The following is a 15019-nucleotide window of genomic DNA, read 5'->3' on the forward strand; positions in this document are numbered from 1 at the left end:
TCTTCAGAGGGACTTTTGTACCCAAAAGCAGTGGCAGGTTCCTGGAAATTCTTGGCCTTGCTGGGTGTTGTGGGTTGGCTTTTCTCTGCATGGTTACCTGGCCTTTGGAGGAGAACCATGCTGACTGAAAGCTGAAGTGAAACTAGTGACCTTGGGGGTTGTGTGTCCTGAAGGGCACGCATTTCATCTTTATCACCCATTCTTGTACAGGCTACTGTTTCTAGGGACCGTAATATGGCTCAGGCTGAAGCTCTTCCCCTTGAATGCAGTCTGAGGCAAGGATTTTGCCTGAGCTATTTCCATGGCCAGTTAATTACATTCAATGTAGAAAACAAGGAAATTATGTCAATTAGTAGCTTGGCTGAGTACCTTTGGTCACATCTCAGTGAGCACCGAATGGGGCTGTTCAGCTGTACTCCTTATCTGCAGAACAAAGTTGCTTTAATTGTGTTCGGTTTTACAGCAGACTTCTACATGCTGTTAATATATTCATGGCTTTTTTCATTTGCACTGGGCCTTTGTAAGATTATGTCACATTGGTGTGGCTGATTTTTTATTACTGTTTTTACTTTCTTTTCTTATGCAGAAGTTGTTTGGAATAAATATCTTCTGTTATTTTCATACTATCTATTCTATTTCAACTGACCGAAAAAAGGCAATGATGTTTCCTCCTAGGGAAGTTTTACTGAGTAGCTTATGGTCCAAATCTGAGCTGCCTTTTTTGGACAGTGTGTCCCTCTATTAACAGATACTCTCTGGAGCACTCATTAGCAATCCCCTCTGTTGGCAGTGTGTTCCAGTTACCAGTTTGTTTCATATCTTTATCTTTGCAGAACCTTCTTTTTAAGTGTGGAAGAACTTGTACTGGAGAAAAAAAGCATCTTGGGAAAATGTAACAGGTGTGGCATGAACTTAGCAAAATAATTTATCTTCCAGCTAGTAAATAAATATATTGGACAGAAAAGATGAAGGAAGTAAGCAGGCAAAATACTTTGAAGGGCAAATTAAATTGGTGTCCAGAGTGTGCCACTCAGAGCTGGGACATGCGCATTTCCACCAAGGGTTGAACGTTGTCATGTGTAAATGTGCTGTAAGATACAAAGAGCGGTGGTGTCTGTGGAATTTGAAGAACAAACACCTGCAGTGTTGCTGGCTGGTAGTGGACAACATGGTGACTCACCTGCCTGGACTGAAGAGTTAACAAGCACTTTGATTTTTCCTTCCATCTACAGTAACACAAGTTTACCTTCTCCCTTTTACCTTCTAGCCTAAACCAACTAAGGGAAGGATGCGCATCCATTGCCTGGAGAATGTTGATAAAGCCCTTCAGTTCCTGAAAGAGCAAAGAGTGCACCTAGAAAACATGGGATCTCATGATATTGTGGATGGGAATCACAGGCTGACACTTGGCCTTATTTGGACTATTATCCTGAGATTCCAGGTAAAGATGTATAAATACACAGATATATACACATTGGAGTTTTCCCATGTTTGTTTGTAATATTCTGCTTTTTAGGAGCAGAGTGCTTCCAGGCCCTCTGAAATGATGGGAGTGAAAGGTGCCTAGTGTTTGGCAGGACATGCTCCAGAGCTAAGGAAGCAGATAAATTAGTCCTTGTGATGCTGCAGATCTGTAGTGGCAGCCAGTGGGAGTTTCCTGTGTGGAGAGTGGTTTTATTTAAAAATTACTAGTAAATATGAAGCTCCAGCCATAGACCTAGGAGGATCTGCTACCCTCAGCTGCTCTTCACCTTTGTGATGATTATCATTAACCTGGCTGACTTTGCAGTGAAGCAGATTAAGGGTGCCCACAGGAATTGTTATAGTGTTCCAGCTCAAGGCTGAGATTCCTTGTTTTCCAACAACTTGCATGTTGGTCTTTGTCCTCAGTTAAAAATGTCCTTTTGCAGAAAGGGTAATACATTAATATAACAAATATATAATTGATAATAAATAACATAGTAATAAATAATGAAAAGATTTAACATTATCTTAATTTTGGTGTTTTGCCTAATATGAAAGTGTTTTCTTAACTTTCAGTGACAGCAGTGGAACTTCACTGAAGCTACAATACTCTTTAAAAAGCAATGAAATATATCCATAAAATGAGATGTATTTGTCCATATGAAGTAAAAACTTACTTCCTTTTCTTTTTCCTCTTTTAAAAAACTGGGTAATGGCCTAGAATCTGGAATACATAGTTGTGATGCTGCCAAGGGCAAACACTATTTCCTCCAAGTTTGACATTGGTGCTGCTCAGTTTCCTGTGGGAGACACATGACAGGGTGACACCATAATACTGTATAGGGCAGGATTTGCCTTGACACTTTGGAAGAAGTTTTCCCATGAAGTTTAAACTGTTTTGTCAGTGAACTAAACAAGAACTAATTCTCCAGTAAAATAAGGGCAGATGAAGCTTTCTTTTGACATGAATGCTCTTAAGTGAGGAAAAGCATTCACCTGCTTCCATCATGCCTGTCATCATAGATTTCCTTTGGTACTTATATAGTGATATAATTCCTTTCATCTTTTCAAAAAAGGCAAACAATGTGATTTCTCAGAGAAGTATTTAAACCTTCTGTGTTAATTTTAGATCCAAGATATCAGTGTTGAAACTGAGGACAACAAGGAGAAGAAATCTGCTAAAGATGCTTTGCTTTTGTGGTGCCAGATGAAGACAGCTGGGTGAGTGTGGATTAAGTGTTTATCTCTAAAGCTCTTACAGCATTTTGAGTTTTCATTGAAATAATTTTAAATGGGCAAACAGATATCTTTTCTTCAGTGGATTCAACTAAGAGAAGTGAGTTGATGTTTACAAGTCAGAAAATTCTGAATTTATTATATTAATGCTGTGTGATAAACATATCAATCTGATAATCATGAACATATAGTAGTATACTGACTCTTTTTTACCCTACTCTGAAGAAATAATGATGCTTCATGTGTTTGCCACCTATTTCTCCCTCTTTTCCTATATATGGAAGTATTTCCAAAATGTCTTTCTCTGACATTAACATTAATTATGCATAACTAAATACCCGTTTGCAGAGATTCAGTATGTTTCCTCTGTGAAACTTGGGTGTCCCTGTGATGACTTGGGGCACATCAGCATTATTCTTGGAGCATTCCATCTTCTCCTTCTAAGAACTGTTTTGAAAGTGGTTTATGAGCAGCCTGAAATTCTTGGAGACTTCACCAAACAAACAAATTTTGCATTGGTGTACCTGTAAGCCACAAAAGTGGCTATCATATGGACTTTGTTTAAAAGTCAGTGACTAGGGTCAGTCCTTGAAGATGGCCTGGGACAGCAGACAATTTCAAGGAGAAGTTTATGTGCCACTGCTCTTATGGCCTCTGCAGCCATCAGGCTTTACTCCTTTCTGTTCCTACTGCTGTTCCTGCTCTTCTCTTGAACATGGTGTTTGAGTACCTTTGGCAGCAGCTAAATCAGGAGCAGGCCTTAGACTTCCAGGGACGTGAAATCTCACAGGCTTGCAGGTTGGGTAGCAAGTTATAAAATCATACTTCAAGTGATTACTTCAAAGTTCATTTAGAGCCTTTCTCTGGAATGGATACCAATTCTGCAGGGTTTCCAAGACCAGATGAAGTGCATGTATCTCTGAAGTCAGTCTCCTATTAGAGAGCAGGCATGATAATAAATTGTCCATTGTGGGATGGAAATATTCCACCCCTAGGTTTAAAATAAGTGTCGCTCCTGCAAGCAGCTTTTAGTGACAGCTGTATTGATTGTGCTTTCTTTGTTTTATTGTTCTGTCAGTTACCCCAACGTCAACATTCACAACTTTACCACAAGCTGGAGGGATGGGATGGCTTTCAATGCACTAATACACAAGCACAGGTATGTGTGGATAAAGGTCTTTATGGATTTTGAAAGCTTGGACTGTTGTGGTGTTCACTGGGTTTTGTCGTACGTTGCAGCTTGATTTTAAAACCTGTGGAGAGGAGAAAATCAAAGAATTGCTGGAAGTTTTACAGCAACTTGCCTTGCTTTACAGCTTTGTAGCTCTTGTGGTCCCCGTGAGCTCATCTTGTTGTCCCAAAAGTTAATAACTGACATCAATCTGGGAGACAGCTTCTCACATCACAAGTCAAAATAGGTTGTGTTTGGTTTCAGGAGAATAAATTATACACATGATTGTTTTCATTTGGAACTGGCCATGTCAGAAAAAAAGTTTTTGTACCTTACTGAGTAACCCATGATTGCATCTGGTCACTTGGAATTCGGGAGTGGGAGGGGGGCATGAGATAATAGCAGCCTGCACAAAGAAATCTAGTGCTAGACATTGCCATGGCTGGGTCTGCTGCTTATTGGCAAGCTCAGGTGAAGCTGTTGGGACAGCTTGCAGACTTAGATGGCGATAAGGACAGACTGCATGACCACAACTTTGTTCCTTTCTTCTCCAAGTCACCTTTATCTCTGGTAAAAACTAGGTTCTGCCATGGCGTGTGCTAGGCACTGCTGCATTCCTTTAATGCCCTGGCTGAAATGCGTGGGGCTACTGGGCAGGCAAACCTTGGCAGTGGGGTGGGTCAGGTTTTCTGAGGGTTGAGTATTTTAGTGCATTTGTTCATTTGAGGGTGGCTGAATTGTGCTTCGGGAAATCTAAAGAATTTTCCATCCTGTCTAGGCCTGATCTGATTGATTTTGACAAGCTGAAGAAATCAAATGCACACTACAATCTGCAGAATGCTTTTAACCTTGCAGAGCAACACCTTGGTCTTACTAAGCTCCTGGACCCCGAGGGTAAGAATTCCTGCAATTCATTGCGCTTTGTGGGCCCTTTTCTCCCACCCCTCCTAGTATTGGGGCATAGCTTTGTCATAGCTTTTTGTATTAGAGAGAAGCTGGATGCTGCTGACTTACCTGGTGATACAGCTAGGGAGCCAAGGAGAGAATGCAAGATGTCTGCAGTGGACTGAGCAGCAGTAGCACAAGAGCCCTTAATCCTGTGTTTATTTTTCTCCATTTGACAAGACCAGTGGACTGCCATGTATACATAAAATCATTTCAGTTAGAGCCATCCTTCTGATCTGCTTTGAGAAACACTTTATTTCTGTGAGCTGGAAGATGAATGATGTGGGTTTCAGCAAATATTTAGCAGCTCCTTTCACAGATGGTCAGTGAGTTTAAGCCTGAGTTTTAGCTTTCATGAGTGTGTTCATGCTCATGCATATTGGAAGGCGGGCTCGCAATGCTAGGACAAGGAACTTTCTTGTCACGCGGCAAATAGAGGCTATGTGTTTGGGCAGGTTTCTTCTTGCTTTTTTGTCAGTGCCTCAGAATTGCTGCAGGAAAGGAAATAATTCGTTTTCCATCTGTATCTCTCAGAAGATTTGCCTGGACAGACTTACTACTGCATTTGAATTCTTCTCTCCAAATACTGATATTGCATCGAGGTCCTCAGTTAACAGTAGTTCTGTCAACTCACACAGACCCTAGAGGAGGTGTTCAGCTGTGTGCAAGCTGAAGTCTGAAGCCTGACTCTAAGGCCCAAAGGCCCGGAGCCCACGCTAAGACCAAGAGATCAAGCAACACTTCTTAGCAGCAGAGTTCAATGCTGTGCAACACCAACTAATCCAGAACCAGTCCAAGGCTGCTGAACATATTTTTGATTAGGAGATGAATCTTAGGAACTGAACTGCCACTGAACCCGTCTCTCTGACTCTTAGACGCATCTTTGTTGCATTATTAGCTTTGTTGTTTTAACCCTTGCACCCACAATATGCTAAAGACAACTCTTGTTTGGTTTGCAGATATCAGTGTTGATCATCCTGATGAGAAGTCAATCATCACCTATGTGGTGACATATTACCACTACTTCTCCAAGATGAAAGCTTTAGCTGTTGAAGGAAAACGTATTGGAAAGGTTTGCAAGCTCAAATTTTAAATTGTTATAAAGCAGCTGACATTTTCCTGATTTTTTTTCTTGGTTTTTTTTTCCTCTTGTTTGTTAGTTTCTTAGGAGCCCACTGTATGGTAGTTTTCAGTTTTGCTGTTGAGTGTGTTTTGAATCTTAAATATTCCTGTATGACTGTGAGGAGCAGTTAATTTCCAGCTGCCTCGTATTAGAAAACATATGGCTGGTGGTTTATTTTTGCTTGTTAATTTTGCATCATTGCTGCTTTTCCTTTCTCATTAACTGTTCCTCACCCTCTGGGTCCTCTGTCTCTTCTGGAGCCCAGAAAAGTCCCTCCTTTAAAAAACGTGCAGTCATTCTCCACCCTTTGGCAAAGTTGCCTCAGTCTTTACAGCTGGCAGACAGAACGTGAATCCTTTTGTAAGCCTCAGCTCTGCCCCTTGATTGCTGTGGGATCATGGGAATTCACTGAAAAATGCAAAGCCCTGATTCCTCAGGGATCCCAGCCCCTGGGGTGCTCAGGAGCCAGTGGCCTGGTTCATAAGTCAAGTCTCCCAACATTTTCTTTTATGTAGGCTGGTGGATTTAAATGCCTCTGAAGGGCACTGCCCTTGTTATTCATGTTCTGTTGTGCTGCTTGTTGCAGGTGCTTGACAATGCCATTGAAACGGAGAAGATGATTGAAAAATATGAATCGCTGGCTTCTGACCTTCTGGAGTGGATTGAGCAAACCATTATCATCCTCAACAATCGCAAATTTGCCAACTCGCTGGTTGGTGTGCAACAGCAGCTACAGGCTTTCAACACTTACCGCACCGTGGAGAAACCACCCAAGTAATTTTGTTCTTCACTTGAAACAACACTGGTCTGGTTTTGTTTAGTCAGTCATTGATTTATTTTTTTTTTAAACAAACAAACAAACAAACAAACACATCCAAGGAATTCTAATCTTGGCTTAAGAATGTTTTTCGCTGAACAAACCCAAATACCAGGTTTCTAATTGGCACTCATCATTATTACTGGGAGCCTTTTTGCTTTCTGCTGTTTGATAGGCACATGATAATAACAAAGACAAACCCAGTAATGATAAGAAGTGTGTCTTGGTGATCCTGTGCCTGCAGGACCTCAGAGGCCTGGAAGTTGCCACTTTACTGAGATGCCTGCCTTACAAGATGAGTGGGAATAGCATAGTAATATCACCAGCCTTGCTTGCTAGCGGCATGTAATACCAACACACTGCTATTAAAAGAATCTTATTGCTTATGCAAAATCAAGAGGAAGTATGTCTGTCTTTGTACAACATGGCTGTGCTTACTAAAACTGATATAACCAAAACTGTGCAGCTTATTTCTGAGAAGTTTTTTTAGCATCAGATCTGTTTATTTTTATTTGGTCTAACAGAAGTTCTAATGGATAATAATCACAATCCAAAATAGTACAGAGTAGCCAGACATCTTCTAAAATTGCAGTCTATTCCCTAGTGCCTATGGAGTTTGTTTATTTCCCAGGCGTATAACTCAGGGAAGATAGTGGGAAGAGTTTATTGACTGCAGTGGACTTTAAATAAAACTTCAATTTCTTGAGTTGATAGAGTAAACTAGGACAGTGTACATAATAGAATTAAAAAAAAATAATAAAAAAATCGGTCTTCTGTTCCCCAAGGAGGTTTAAAACCAAACACACAGACAACTGACTTCTCTGAAGTTTCTTTTTTGTTTGACCCAACTGGTTCCTGGAGATGTGTGGGCTGTTTCAATTGCTTCCAGCTTTGACACAAGATGACGGTGTTTATCTGAATGCTGCATTTATGTCAATATTTTAAGGAAGTGCTTTATAATACCTTAGTAATAATGAAAGCTTTATTGTAACTCAATTATTTTGCAAAATTTTGTTTAGATTTACAGAAAAAGGAAACCTAGAAGTTCTGCTTTTTACCATCCAAAGCAAAATGAGAGCCAACAATCAGAAAGTGTACATGCCAAGGGAGGGCAAACTCATCTCTGACATTAACAAGGTAAACTGAGCCAGCTCCTCTGCTGCGACTTGGGATTTCATTGCTGTCCTTCAGTCTCTCAGTGTACTGGGAGGAAACACATTTGCTGTCTCCAGCCTTGATGTGGGGACCATGAGGGATGGGCAAGGTGGGGTGGCCTTTTCTTATAGCTCAGACTCACTAATCTCGACCAAACCCCTGGGTGTCTTCAGCAGCTGTAAGATCCTCTGCACTGGAGGAATGCTCGGTCATCCTGTGCAGTTGGCTATGGATCTGGTAGCCCTGCCTCACTTCCCTGGGGTCCTGGCTGTTAGTGTTGATAGACTGAAAGTAACAACAATATCCAGGCATCGTAACCCTCCCCGTTTGCACCTCAGCCCTCTGCTCACAGGCTAGGAGAATGAAGGAAGCGCCATGACCAATCTTGTGGGTTCCCTCTCAGGGTTTCTGTGGCTTTTTTATGCTGGTGCAGCTGGCAGAACAGCAGCAGAGCTGATGAGCTCTCTCAAGGATAACAAACAACTTGAAACTATGAGCTTTCCTCTTTTGTGTTTGATCGGGCTTGGCATTCCCAGCGCAGCTGTTGGAGGTGTCTGTTGCCTCAGTCTCCATCCTAGAGAGCAGTAAACTGCACAGCCCCTATGAATTCCTGAAATACCTGGACTTCAGGCAGTTTCACATCTGTTAGGATTTAGAAGAATCTCAGGTAGTTTGTGTTTAATTGTGGGTATTTTTGTTGTTTGTAAGAAGATCTGAAAGGTGATTAGCTGGATTTCAACATGTTTCTAAGACTTCTACATTTTGTAGTATTAATGTCATGCATGTGAATAACTTTTGGCTGTGAGGGAAAAAAGGACTCGTATGCACCAAATGTGTTTTTAAACAAGTATTCTCTTACATGTTCAAGCCAGGTGGTTTGCTTAGGCTTTGTTGGAGGCAAAACCCAAACAAACTCAAGAAAATTTGTCTGAGATAAGCAAGTCTTATACCCCTTGCTCAGAAAACGTATGGATGAGTTGAGAACAAACGTTACGTCCTATGTGTATTTATTAGCAGGCAAGGTGTAAGGCCAGCCAGTATAAACCAGTTTTATTGGCATATAAATAAATAAGCCAGTTTTGTGAAAATAGGCTGTAGTGACTTCAGTCCTGATTTCATGCAAAAATGGTGTGATTTATCATAATCCTGTAAGAATGTGTGTTTAGAAGATGTGTGTTTTTTCTCCACGTCTTCAGGCCTGGGAAAGACTGGAAAAAGCTGAACATGAAAGAGAACTGGCACTGCGAAATGAGCTCATCAGACAAGAGAAACTGGAACAACTGGCACGCAGATTTGATCGCAAGGCAGCTATGAGAGAAACTTGGCTAAGTGAAAATCAGCGTCTCGTTTCTCAGGTGCTGCTTTCTGAAATTCTCTGTGTGACTAAAATGACTCCCATGAGTAATTATAGGATACATTTCTTGCAAAGAGAACATTTCTTCGTCTGTGTCTCATATTTCGCTGAAACTATGTACATTTTGTTTGTTGTATGTGTGTACAAATGCCTATTTAGTGTGTATGTGCATGTACTGTGTGTCCTACCTTTAATGCATTTGGGTATCGCTTCCTTGAATCTATCACTCTGTACTCAGGAGATACTGATGTAGAAATATCTACCCACAGTCAAGATTTTGTTTATTTGAATAGTTTGGTTAATGCAGTGGAATTAGCCCAGAATTTAGTTTTATTTTTTAATACTAAGGGTGACTTTAAAAAAAACCCCAAACCCCAGCTTAATCCTGATGGCCACTATGATTCTTCCTCCAGGGCAGTAAATTATACTTCTGATCCTATGAGTGGTTCTCTGATTATCAGAGGTATCTCTGATTTTATTCAAGAAGACTTGTCAGAGCATTTTGAGATCCCAGGTTTGCTAGCAAGTGTATCCTGCACAATCAGAAATCATGTTACAAGCAGGAGGGCTTTTCTCCTCACAGCCATTCCTGAAGAAGCGTCTCTGTCTTTACAGGATAATTTTGGCTTTGACCTTCCAGCGGTGGAGGCCGCAACGAAAAAGCATGAGGCCATTGAAACAGACATTGCAGCCTACGAGGAACGAGTCCAGGCCGTGGTCGCGGTGGCAAAGGAGCTAGAGACTGAAAATTATCATGATATCAAGCGCATTACTGCAAGAAAGGACAACGTTATACGCCTGTGGGAGTATCTACTGGAGCTGCTCAGGGCACGGAGGCAGCGGCTGGAGATGAATCTTGGTCTGCAGAAGATTTTCCAGGAAATGTTGTACATTATGGACTGGATGGATGAGATGAAGGTAGGTGTTAGCCAGTTGAGAATGTGAACCAAACATTCCAGAGAGGTGTAGATGTCCTTTTGTGTAAGCTTTTAAGATTCATTTTGCCCCTCTGGTTTAATAAACAAATGCAGCAGATCCACATTCAAGAGCAGTGAGCAAATTCCCTTACCTTATGATTATATTTTTTAAAAATAAAGATTAAAAACATGTTAGGAAAAAGAACAGTTTTGCCCCTATAAAAAGCTACTTTTCTGCTTCATGCCTGTCTCATAAGGGCCAGACACTTTGATCACAGTGCCTGGGTAAGGATGATGATTTGGGTGTGGGAGTTAAATAACCTCTCTTCATCACAATTTACTTGGGGAACAAGTCACCTCTTCACCTCTGTGCTTTAAAAAGCAGGAATTTCTTCCTGTGTGTACTCCTGGGATGTGATTTTTTTCTTGTCCATCAGCCAGCAGAACTTGGATGCTGTTGGAGGAAAGGAGGATGTGTGTAGCTCAGGGGCAGCTCACAGCACCTGGACTGAGTGCTTTCCATTGGTCCCGCTGGGCTGACGTAGCTTCTCATCATCCTTGACTTAAAAATGCATTTAAGAGCAGTCAGGTTCTTCACAGTTGCCAGTGATTGAAAAATTATTGGCTCATACTCATATCATCCTTGTCTCTGTACATTTGAAATGGCTCCCCTCATGGGCCTGGTGTTTCCCTGGATTTAAATCAATATAACCCCAGAGAACAGCATTATGCTTAGAGTCACTAAAAAACAAACAGCTTATGTCTTTCTGCCCATTTTACTCATCTTCTACATTTTGATCAGGTGCTTCTGCTGTCTCAAGACTATGGCAAGCACTTGTTAGGAGTTGAAGACCTGTTGCAGAAACATGCTCTTGTGGAAGCTGATATTGCTATTCAGGCTGAGAGAGTGAGAGGGGTCAACGCATCTGCTCAGAAGTTTGCCACCGATGGAGAAGGTAACTAGCAGCCAGCATGTCCTTCTTCGTCTTAATTACACATGAGGTTATATGCAAGCCTCATTAGTTCTGCAGTGCATGTTGGGTTAAATTCAGCACTAGAATAAGAGAATCCAGCTTCATTTGTTCCTTCTTTACTCTCTGTGTCAATGATTAATTTGTCCAGGTACCTGCTCAGGACTTCATTGTGGCATTGTGTTCTGCATGGGCTGTCACGCTCCTAACCAGCAGCTGCTGTAACTTCAAAGTAGTCACTATTAATTCCCCCTTCTTTGTGTCTAATACAAACAGTACAAATTATTGGACTCAGTCTGAAATTGTCCCAATTTATGCAAAATAAAAGCAACTCCAGTAAACAGTGTAATTAACTAGAGTAAATTATGTTAATTTTGTGCAGTTTTGTGTGTGAAGCTGGTACAAATCTAGAGTAGTGAATTTTGTTTCACTGAAAACACTCATTAATATCTTTCCTTTCAGGTTTGCTTGATTTGGGTTGTTTTTTGCCTTTAAGCAAAGAATAGTATTTTCTGATCTGTGTTACTGTATGGTAGAGCTTGAAAAGTTCACATTCACGTTCAGGACTCTCTGAATTCTGTTATGTGAACTTCATAGATGGAGTTAAGAGCTCTGAGTGTGTCGCAGCTGTAGAGATGACAACGGCGGGGTCCAAGTTGTAATGTCCATTCTCTGTCTGAGCAGGTTACAAACCGTGTGACCCGCAGGTCATCAGGGACCGCGTCGCTCACATGGAGTTCTGTTACCAAGAGCTATGCCAGCTTGCAGCTGAGCGCCGGGCCCGCCTGGAGGAGTCCCGGCGTCTCTGGAAGTTCTTCTGGGAAATGGCTGAAGAAGAAGGTTGGATCAGGGAGAAGGAGCAGATCCTGTCATCTGATGACTATGGGAAGGACCTAACCAGTGTTGTCCGTCTCTTGAGTAAACATAAGGCATTTGAAGACGAAATGAGTGGTCGTAGCGGCCACTTTCAGCAGGCAATAAAAGAAGGTGAAGACATGATTGCGGAAGAGCATTTTGGGTCTGAGAAAATCATAGAAAGAATTAAGGATATCCGGGAGCAGTGGGCTAACTTGGAACAGTTATCTGCCGTTAGGAAGAAGCGTCTGGAGGAAGCCTCTCTCCTTCACCAGTTCCAGGCTGACGCTGATGACATTGATGCATGGATGTTGGACATCCTCAAGATTGTCTCCAGCAACGATGTTGGCCACGATGAATATTCCACTCAGTCCTTGGTCAAGAAACACAAAGATGTGGCTGAAGAGATTGCAAGCTACCGGCCAACCATTGACTCTCTTCACGAGCAAGCAAAGGCTCTACCACAGGAGCATGCTGGTTCTCCAGACGTGCAAGGCAGATTGTCCGGAATAGAGGAAAGATACAAAGAGGTTGCTGAGCTGACTCGGCTGCGTAAACAGGCCTTGCAGGATACCCTCGCTCTGTATAAGATGTTCAGTGAGGCAGATGCTTGTGAACTTTGGATTGACGAAAAGGAGAAGTGGCTGAATAACATGCAGATTCCAGAGAAGCTGGAGGACCTGGAAGTGATCCAGCACAGGTGAGAATACCTTTACCAGGAAGTTTGGGGAATACACCAGCTGCCTTTCTCAGCTTGCCTGTAGCTCAGATTCTCTAATGCCTCTGTGATCTTTTCTTATTTGTTCCCCCGTCCCTCCAGGTTTGAAAGCTTAGAACCAGAAATGAACAATCAGGCCTCCCGTGTCGCAGTAGTGAACCAAATTGCTAGACAGCTAATGCACAGCGGCCATCCCAGCGAGAAGGAGATCAAAGCCCAGCAAGATAAGCTCAACACAAGGTAAGTGAAGGCCTTGCACTCATGAACATGACACTGGCTGAAACATGTACAGTGGGGTCATTTGTGGTTCTTGTGTGGGTTTCTTAAGATATTCTGATAATGTTGCCTGGAGTATCTTCAGGGTAGGCCTTTAAAGCTTCAGAAGGGAAAAGAGCTGTGTCTTTCAAATATTTAATTAACAGATGGAGTTTTGCTGTCAACTTCAATCAGGCCCTGAGTGTATCAGTACCTTGATTTGAGAGCTGCAAATTTACTGTAATGACTATTAGGATAAAAAAGAAGGCAAAATAATTTCATGTAATCTCATTTGTTGGCTTCAAAATAAACCAAGAGAGTTCATTTAGCCTGAAAAGTAGATGTAACTAGCAATTTTTCACTTGAGAAAAAATTATACTTTTAAGGACTCAGTGTTGCTGGCACTTTTCATATGCTGATGTATACCATAGCTTGGTTAGTGCTTGTTTTTCTACAACTATCAATGATGTGAGAAGGACTGACAAAACTTTATGGCTTACCAAGCTAATACGAACACCTATGCATTCAGCAATGTTGCCATATCCTTTTCATTATACACAAATCTCAATTTCTCTGCTTTTCATTTCAGATGGAGCCAATTCAGAGAATTGGTAGACAGGAAGAAGGATGCTCTACTCTCTGCTTTGAGTATCCAGAACTACCATCTTGAATGTAATGAAACCAAGTCTTGGATCAGGGAAAAGACCAAAGTGATCGAATCCACACAAGACCTGGGTAATGATCTAGCTGGAGTGATGGCCCTGCAGAGGAAGCTGACGGGCATGGAACGTGACCTGGTAGCCATTGAAGCCAAGCTAAGTGACCTGCAAAAAGAGGCAGAAAAGTTGGAATCTGAGCATCCTGACCAGGCACAGGCTATCCTTTCACGGCTCGCAGAGATCAATGATGTGTGGGAAGAAATGAAGACCACCCTCAAGAACCGGGAAGAATCTCTTGGAGAGGCCAGCAAACTGCAGCAGTTCCTGAGAGATCTGGATGACTTCCAGTCTTGGCTATCCAGAACTCAGACAGCAATTGCATCCGAAGATATGCCAAACACACTGACAGAGGCTGAGAAGCTGCTCACTCAGCATGAGAATATTAAGAATGAGATCAACAATTATGAGGAAGATTATCAGAAAATGAGGGACATGGGTGAGATGGTGACACAAGGGCAAACTGATGCACAGTACATGTTCTTACGCCAGCGCCTACAAGCTTTGGACACAGGATGGAATGAACTTCACAAAATGTGGGAGAACAGACAGAATCTCCTTTCCCAGTCTCATGCCTATCAGCTGTTTCTCAGAGATACCAAGCAAGCAGAAGCATTTCTTAATAACCAGGTAAGTGGTCAAGATGGAACTTATGCTGCAAGCAGTTAACAAACAAGATCATTTGGCAGGAGAGCCAAATCTGTTTGTAAACAGATAAATTGCCTCTTTTTTTAACTATAATTTGCATTTTGTATTTTACTTCTAACTGCTCTTGGGAGATATTTCTTTTTGTATGTGGTGAATCTGTTGTTGGAGCAGACAGCACAGGCTGAGCATAACATTTTTTTTTATCTGATTTCTGCTCTAATTACAGGAGTATGTTTTGGCGCACACAGAAATGCCCACTACCTTGGAAGGAGCAGAAGCTGCTATTAAAAAACAGGAGGATTTCATGACCACGATGGATGCTAATGAAGAAAAGATCAATGCAGTTGTAGAGACTGGCAGGAGGCTAGTTAGTGATGGGAACATTAACTCAGATAAAATCCAGGAGAAAGTGGACTCGATTGATGACAGGTAAGGTCGGAACGATGGCAGAATGTAGCAGTTCATACTTTAATTCTGGTCTCTGAGAGATGAATCCAAAGGCAAAGTAACATGTTAGAAAATGTCTGTTGCAGACTGTTTGTCCTGTGGAAACATAAGAATTGTAATGTTTCAAAAATGTGCCAGGCTAATCTTTATTAAATATTATCTCTCCCATTTTCTGGAGACTTAGTAGGTAATGAGCTCACTACCCAGAATTTGGCTGTACAAGTGTT

The 15019-nt window shown here is 41.7% G+C and overlaps 1 protein-coding gene across 5 annotated transcripts in view; it reads left to right on the forward strand.

Annotated features, from left to right (window-relative positions):
• The window catches only part of SPTBN1 (spectrin beta, non-erythrocytic 1), a 130840-nt gene that overhangs the window by 83747 nt on the left and 32074 nt on the right, over positions 1 to 15019 (forward strand). For all 5 annotated transcript variants that reach the window (XM_051615810.1, XM_051615812.1, XM_051615809.1 and 2 more), the window contains 14 exons: positions 1268 to 1441; positions 2594 to 2685; positions 3779 to 3859; positions 4650 to 4765; positions 5776 to 5888; positions 6526 to 6713; positions 7776 to 7893; positions 9108 to 9266; positions 9881 to 10183; positions 10985 to 11138; positions 11838 to 12708; positions 12829 to 12966; positions 13571 to 14327; positions 14572 to 14774. In XM_051615810.1, the coding sequence (XP_051471770.1) occupies positions 1268 to 1441; positions 2594 to 2685; positions 3779 to 3859; positions 4650 to 4765; positions 5776 to 5888; positions 6526 to 6713; positions 7776 to 7893; positions 9108 to 9266; positions 9881 to 10183; positions 10985 to 11138; positions 11838 to 12708; positions 12829 to 12966; positions 13571 to 14327; positions 14572 to 14774 (3467 nt within the window). The remainder of the gene's footprint in view (positions 1 to 1267; positions 1442 to 2593; positions 2686 to 3778; positions 3860 to 4649; positions 4766 to 5775; positions 5889 to 6525; positions 6714 to 7775; positions 7894 to 9107; positions 9267 to 9880; positions 10184 to 10984; positions 11139 to 11837; positions 12709 to 12828; positions 12967 to 13570; positions 14328 to 14571; positions 14775 to 15019) is intronic.

This window comes from Apus apus, chromosome 3, assembly GCF_020740795.1.
Source record: "Apus apus isolate bApuApu2 chromosome 3, bApuApu2.pri.cur, whole genome shotgun sequence".
NCBI lineage: Eukaryota > Metazoa > Chordata > Aves > Apodiformes > Apodidae > Apus > Apus apus.